This window comes from Lithobates pipiens, unplaced genomic scaffold (genome assembly GCF_037356315.1).
Source record: "Lithobates pipiens isolate NorthernLeopardFrog02 unplaced genomic scaffold, aLitPip1_a1.2 Scaffold_23, whole genome shotgun sequence".
NCBI lineage: Eukaryota > Metazoa > Chordata > Amphibia > Anura > Ranidae > Lithobates > Lithobates pipiens.
Window position 1 is genome coordinate 248,691,556 of NW_027507785.1, and position 7,457 is coordinate 248,699,012.

The 7,457-nt window shown below is 41.5% G+C and overlaps 1 protein-coding gene across 2 annotated transcripts in view; it reads right to left on the minus strand.

The window, feature by feature from the left end:
• Positions 1–7,457, minus strand: part of PRRC2C (proline rich coiled-coil 2C) — a 120,845-nt gene that overhangs the window by 87,314 nt on the left and 26,074 nt on the right. For both annotated transcript variants that reach the window (XM_077453008.1, XM_077453007.1), the window contains exon 2: positions 1,457–1,624. In XM_077453008.1, the coding sequence (XP_077309134.1) occupies positions 1,457–1,568 (112 nt within the window). In that variant the 5' untranslated portion in view covers positions 1,569–1,624. The remainder of the gene's footprint in view (positions 1–1,456; positions 1,625–7,457) is intronic.

Sequence of the window (7,457 nt, forward strand, 5' to 3'; positions counted from 1 at the left end):
CGTTCAGAATTTTACAAGTTAGGGCCCATTCATAATACAATGCAGTGCAGGAAAGCAGTGTTACCATGCGGCTTCACGCAGCAAATTCCAATTGAGCTGCCCTTGTGATCTGCTGTGGGGGGGGGGGGGGTGGGTGGAAAGCCAACGACATCACAAACACAGTGCGTTTGCCTGCATGTGATGCGGCTGCCATGGATTTAAAATAGTGCATGCATTACTTTTGGTGCAGAACAATTTCAGCCCAAAGTGAATAGGGCTGATATCACACTGCACAGAACCGAACAGTGTTCCTTTACGATTCACACGCAGTTCCAGATATAAAGGTCGCATCGCAGTAAGATATAACCACATTCAAATAATTGAAGTAAAATGTAAAAGCATTTTTAGACTTGTGTGCAATGTCTACATTCATGATCAAGGACTTCCACACTGAATGCATGAGATGTGGGAAGGCCACGCAAGCTTTACAATTGTGTCCCAGTTGAAGTTGGTAACAAACTGGAAATTTTTTTTTTTTTTTTTTTTTTTTTTTTTTTTTTTTTTTACATTTAAAAAAAACACCTACCCCTTTGCACGTTAGGAGCATAACATGCAAAGTGCTCCAGTGGCAAAGCTGTCACCACTGAGAGGGCTTTCCACCTTCACCCGGTCTTTTTTCTGGGCTATGGCCATTTGAATGGCTGAGCTACCCAGGAGTCACAGCTCTCTCAATGGATGGCATACCAAGAAATGAAAGTGCAGTGCGCACACACCGACGACGTCACTGACTGCTACTACAGTAAACATCTCCTTAACGATGGACATTTAGAAGATATTCTGTACCTAGAGGTAAGCCTCCTTATAGGTATAAACAAGCGGACTTTACTATAGCTTTAACCCCTCCTTGCCCTATAGCCAAAAGACGGCTGCAGCATGGGCCTAAATTGGCATCCATATAAGACCTCTCGTGCTGAAGCAGCCTGCAGGGTGCACTCCGATTAGCAAGTCAAAGATTCGACTGATCACAGATCGGAGTAAGGGGCCGATCCAGACCCTTTACCTTAGCCAACAACAGCTGATCATGTGATTCAACGCGAGCCAGTAATCAGCGATTTTCTCTTGTCACGCTTGACAGCGAGAGAAGAAAAAAAAAAAAAAAAAAAAAAACCCATCATCGGTTACTGTCAGACATCGGCCCCTCACACAGAGCCACCACCGCCTCATCAGTGACCACCAGTGCACAACAAAGCCGCCCATCAGAACTGCCCATAAAGGGAGGAAAAAAATAAATAAATAAATAAATAAATAAATAAAAAAAAAAAAAAAAAAAAAAAAAAAGGTATTCCCTTTAGTTACAATTTAGGTGTTTGGTTTCTGAAGGTTTTTAATTTGCCATAAACAAAGTGCCACACAGATGACGAATGTCAAATGCAAACAATTGAGACCAGATACTACATTGAATTGCGATTCTACTTACCAGCAGTTTTCTGTGTTTCTAGTGACTTTCCCTTATAAGTATTAAACAGGCTGAGAGTTGCATACTTTTTCCCATCCTTTGATTTTGTGCTCTGGCCTGGCTTCTCCGACATGTCGAAGGAAATTCATCGAGTCTGGTACACCCTCCGCCTCACTTTTGGACCCAGTCCTGTGACAAACAAAAGATGACAATATATTATATTCAGAACACAATAGCAATGATTGGGCACAGAGCAAAAGACCTGATTACAGGTTTACGAATGCATCAGGCCTTTGGCTTAAAGTGGCGTTCCCGGCAGCAATGTTTTTTGTTTTTTTTTACCTGTCCAGCGAGCTCGCAATGTGTGTGTGCACACTAACTGTATACTCCATAGACCCACCAATCAGCCATAACTTTATGACCACCCACCTAATATTGAGGAGGTCCCCCTTTTGCCATCAAAACAACCCTGACCCGCATGGACTCCTAGACCTCTGAAGGTACGCTGTAGTATCTGGTACCAAGCCATCCTTTAAAAGGGGTTGTAAACCCTTGTGTTTTTTCACCTTAATGCACCTATGTATGAAGGTGAAAAAAAATTGACACTGAGCAGCCCCCTGTTTTACTCATCTGAGCCGATTTGTTCCCACGGCGGAGACACGCTCTACCTCTCTGCCCGTTGTCTCAGCTCGATTGGATAGATTGACAACAGCACAGCCATTGGTTCCCACTGCTGTCATTCAAATCCAATGACGTGGGCGCGTCCTGCTTTCTGTGCGAATACACGCAGCAGCAGGACTCAGGAGCGTGCCCACCAAGGAGAACACTTCAATGTGGACACCCAATGCGGGGATGAGCTACCATCCTCCCAGAAGAGGACAAATGGGGCCACTCGGTGCTTAAACTGAACAGTGGAGGCAAGTATGACATGTTCGTTATTAAAAAAAATAAAAAACACAAGGGTTTACAACCCCTTTAACTCCTGTAAGTTGTGAGGTGGGGACTCCATGGATCGGACTTGTTATTCCTGCACATCTCAGTTGCTCAATTGGATAGAGATCTGCAGAACTGCGGCCAAGTCAACACCTCAAACCCATTGTGTTCTTCAAACCATTCTTGAACCATTTTTTGTAGTGGGTGCATTATCCCGCTGAAAGAGGCCACTATCAAGGATTACCATTTCCATGAAGGGGTGTACTTGGTTACCACATAATGTTTAGGTAGGTGTCAAGTAACATCCACTCAAATGGCAGGACTCAAGGTTTTCCAGCAGAACATTGCCCAGAGCACCACACTACCTCCAGCAGATAGCCCTCTTCCTATACTGCATCCTTGTGTCAGCTCTTCCCCAGGTAAGTGATGTGCGCGTACACATACACACGATGTAGAAGAAAGCGCAATTCAGAGCAGGCCACCTTTTCCATTGCTCCTTGGTCCACGCCTGATGCCCACATGCCCTATGTATATGCTTTTGACTGTGGCTACAGGTCAGCATGGGCATCCTGACCGGTCTGCAGCTACGAGGCCCCATACACTACAAAGCGTGAAGCTTTGAGTTACAGTAAATCTACTATTGAATCAAACATGGGCTAGCCTTCACTCCGCATGTGCATCAATGAGGCTTGGCTGCCCATGACCCTGTTTGCCAGTTTTCCTTCCTTGGACCACTTTCGGTCAGTCCTGACCACTGCAGACCAGGAACATCCCACAAGAGCTGCAGTTTTTATATATTTTTTTTTTATAAATAACATAATTGTATTATTTTTGATGTTTTAATATCATGAATTTAAATATGAATTTATTGTTGGGCATTATTGGCACCTTTTGAATCGGTGTTAAAAATCCTGCCTGCTGCGATTTTGGTGCAGATTTAGCAAACCACACCTCCCCATTGGAATGCCGTAAAAACTGCAAGAGCGCAGTACACACACTGCCAGAGTTACGTCTGATTCATTTTTTGAGTCATGTGGCCCATGAAAAAAAAAAAAAAACACCCCCACCACAAACATGGTAAAATAGCAGGCAGTTTCGGCAGCCATTATCGCCACAATGCTGAAACCCCCATTACCGGCCAATAATTTTGGTGCATCGCTACTTAAATGCTTACTTCTGTCCATTTTTTCTACTTTCAACATATCAGGAACATGTTCACTGGCTACCTAATATATCCCAACGACTTTCAGATGACATTACAAGAAAATCAATGGTAGCCACTGGTCAAATTATGGCTGATCGGTGGTGTATAATATATATCTATATCCGTACAATGGGGTTGATTTACTAGAACTGGAGAGTGCAAAATCTGGTGCAGCTATGCATGGTAGCCAATCAGCTTCCAGGTTTTAGCCAAGGTTCACACTGCTGCAGGATTGAAATAGTTCAGCTGAATTCGCACTATTTCATACTCACATGTCAGTTTGACTTTGGGGGCGATTTCAAAGATATCTGTGTGGGTTCCTGCATAGATGTCTACAGTGCCATTTCCGGCAATTGATGCGGTTTGGCATGTCAAATCAGCAGCTGCACCAAATTCTGCACTAGTTTTTTTTTTATTGTTTATTTCTTTATTTGACATATTACAAGTTATAACAGACCAAGTTACAATATCAGTTTTATATTTTACAGTTTTGTTTCCTTATACCGCTAATACATCATATTCTCGTTTTCCTATTTATTTCAATTGATCCGTGCAAAACAACTTTTTATATTTTTCTCTTATTCTTACTTGCCACTATCATATATACTACCTAACCATCCTTTAGACACAAGTATTTACAAACATACACACAGACATAAACACAAAAAAATAAATAAATAAATAAATAAAAATAAAAAAAAATAAATAAAAAAATATAAAAAACACACGCACTCTCCGGGCGAAAAATCCATAGCGTAGTTTCCATAGTGAGTTATATATCACAAGCTGACAAAGGAGGAGAATGTTTATACCCACATCTTCCTTTGAATACTGCTTTTACTGTCCCACTCAAACAGAAAAAGAAAAACTATACTAACCACTCAATACAGACTCCCCCATTACCAATGAGGGTGGAGCTACCCGTGGATCCGATATCCATCGTTTCCATATTTTAATCCAGTTATTGGATTCTCCCCTATTGCAACCAATTTGTTGTTCTTTCAAGATGTTTTCATTTACCTGAAGACGCCAGTCCTCAAGTAAAGGTGCATTCGAAGATATCCACCTTAGAGCAATTAACTTGCGTGCAATAAACAATAGTCTGGTAACTAATATCATCACCTCCCTGGGAAAGAAACCTTCCTCGTCCAAATATCCCAGTAGACATGTCATAGGGGTCCTGTCGATATGCGTATTACATGTAGCATTGATTGTATTAACCACCTCTTGCCAATATCTAGCCACTTTTGGACAATTCCACATCATGTGTATTAAATCCGCTGGAGACTTTTGACATCTAGGACACTCTGGAGAATCGCGTCTGCCCCACCTAAATAATTTAACTGGTGTTCTATATACCCTATATATTATAAATAGTTGCGTCAGGCAATGAGCCGGTGATAATGATACTAGGGGTACCCTTCTCAAAATAATTTGCCAGTTTTCATCTGAGATGTCCCCTATGTCTCTCTCCCAGCCTGTTCTACCCGGGCTGACAACTTTATCCTGATATAGTCTCATCAATTGACCATATAAAGACGAGATCAAGCCCTTTTTTTCCTCCCCCCTTGCTAATGATGTTATAAGTGGGGTAGGTTTTATCACTATCTTTTCCCTTCTAAACTGAGTTTGAATCGCATGCCGTAATTGTAAATATTTATAGAAGTGACTAGAAGGCAGTTGAAAGGATTCTTGCAGGTCCTGAAAGGAGCGCAGAACGTTATGTGTAAACATCTGTTCTATATATTGAAGCCCCTTAGAGTGCCAGCTTTCGAATCCCTCCAATTTATATAGTTCTTTGTATTGCTTATTCCCCCAAAGCGGGGAGTATTTTGAGACTCCTTCAAATTTCATTATACTCCTCATTTCCTTCCAGACTCTATTCATAAGTGTCGTTGTTAGACCCCTACCGGTGTTACCCAGGGCTCCGGATTCCAACTGAGCCACAAGATTATATCGAAAACTGTTATTTAACAGTAAAACCTGTATGGGGTCTTCCCAATTACTTTCCCCCCAGCCTGCAAAATGCTGAAGCTGGGAGGCTATGAAGTAGAGTCTTGGCTGTGGTACCGCTAATCCACCCCAATCCCTTGCCCTCTGGAGAATTGATAACTTAATTCTCGGGGTTTTTCCTTTCCACAATAGCCTACGAAATATTGATTCTGTTTTTTTGAACCATTTTAAAGTTATCCATATCGGTGAATTATGGAGTATATATAACAATTGAGGGGTCCAGATCATTTTTATGAGATTTGCACGGCCTACCACCGATAATGGCAATTTGGTCCACGCCATGCTCTTAAGTTGAAATTTGTTAAGAATAGGTGACAAGTTATCCATTAAATAGTTTTCTATTCTAGAGTTTATAATTATTCCCAAGTATTTAAATGATGACACTATTTTAACTTGAGGGGCCTCTTTTAACCTGGACAGACTAGGATTGTCTAAGGGAAGTAGTATGGATTTATCCCAATTAATAATGTAACCAGAAAACGATCCAAATTGTTTTATTAGTGACATTAAGGAGCTTAAAGAACCTTCTGTATCCCCAAGAAACAGTAATGCATCATCAGCATACAAGGAGATTTTTTCAATCCTCGTTCCTCTAATAAATCCGCAAATAGATTCTGCCTGTCGAACGACCTTGGCCAGTGGTTCAAGGGCCAGTGCGAATAGTAAAGGAGACAGGGGACACCCCTGTCTTGTTCCTCTGTATAATGGGAAAAATTCTGAAACCGTGCCATTTATTTGCATACATGCCCTCGGAGTGGCATACAGCATCCTGATCCACCTTATAAACTTGTCCCCCAGGCCAAACAAACCCAACACCTCCCACAGATATGTCCACTCGACACTGTCGAAAGCTTTCGCAGCGTCGAGTGACAAAATCGCTCTTGTCCCAATATTATCAGTTGGTATTTGCATATTCAAATAAAGCCTCCTTATATTAATAGCTGTAGACCTTGTTGGGATAAAGCCACATTGGTCACGATGAATCAATCCCTGCATATGTCTACTTAGTCTTTTAGCCAGGACCCTGGCTAAAATCTTAGCGTCCGAGTTCAACAATGATATCGGGCGGTAGGATTCCGGAGCCAAAGGGTCCTTTCCCGGCTTTGCTAATACAATAATACAAGCATCCCTCATAGATTCAGGAAGCCTGAATGATTCCAAAGCCTGGTTAAGGACCTTCAATAATTCTGGAAGCAAAACCTCACCATATTGTTTATATACTTCTGAGGGTAACCCATCAATACCCGGGGCTTTATCATTTGGACTTTCTTCCACTGCCTTAATCAATTCCTCCAATGTCAGAGGAGCACCCAGTTCTTGTTTATCATTTTCAGAAAGAGAGGGGAGTTTTAAAGGTTCTAAAAACTCTCTAAGTCTTGTCTCGGAACAATTAACTTTATTTTGATATAAATTACTATAAAAATGAACAAAGGATCGCATTATTTCCTTCTGGTCATAAGTAATATCTCCCTCCACTGTACGAATAGCAGAAATAATTTTACTATCTTCTTGGGATTTAGCTATTACTGATAGCATTCTGCCTGATTTTTCCCCTTCTTCAAATCTGCGACATCTAGACAAAAAGTCAGACCGCGCAGCCTTTTTCATAGAAGTTTGTTTATATAATAATTGTGCATCCTTCCACACCCTACGATTAGAGGTAGTAGGACTCTGAATATACTGAACTTCTTTCTGCTGCGCCTCTGCTGCTAACAGCGATTCCCGTTCTCTACATGCTTTTTTGTAGACGCTTATGGCCTTAACCAATAATCCTCTCAAAAATGCCTTCATGGTGTCCCATACTACCTGAGGTGATGTTGAGTTATTATTAATTTGAAAAAATTCAACTAAGGCCAACCTCATTTCATCCCC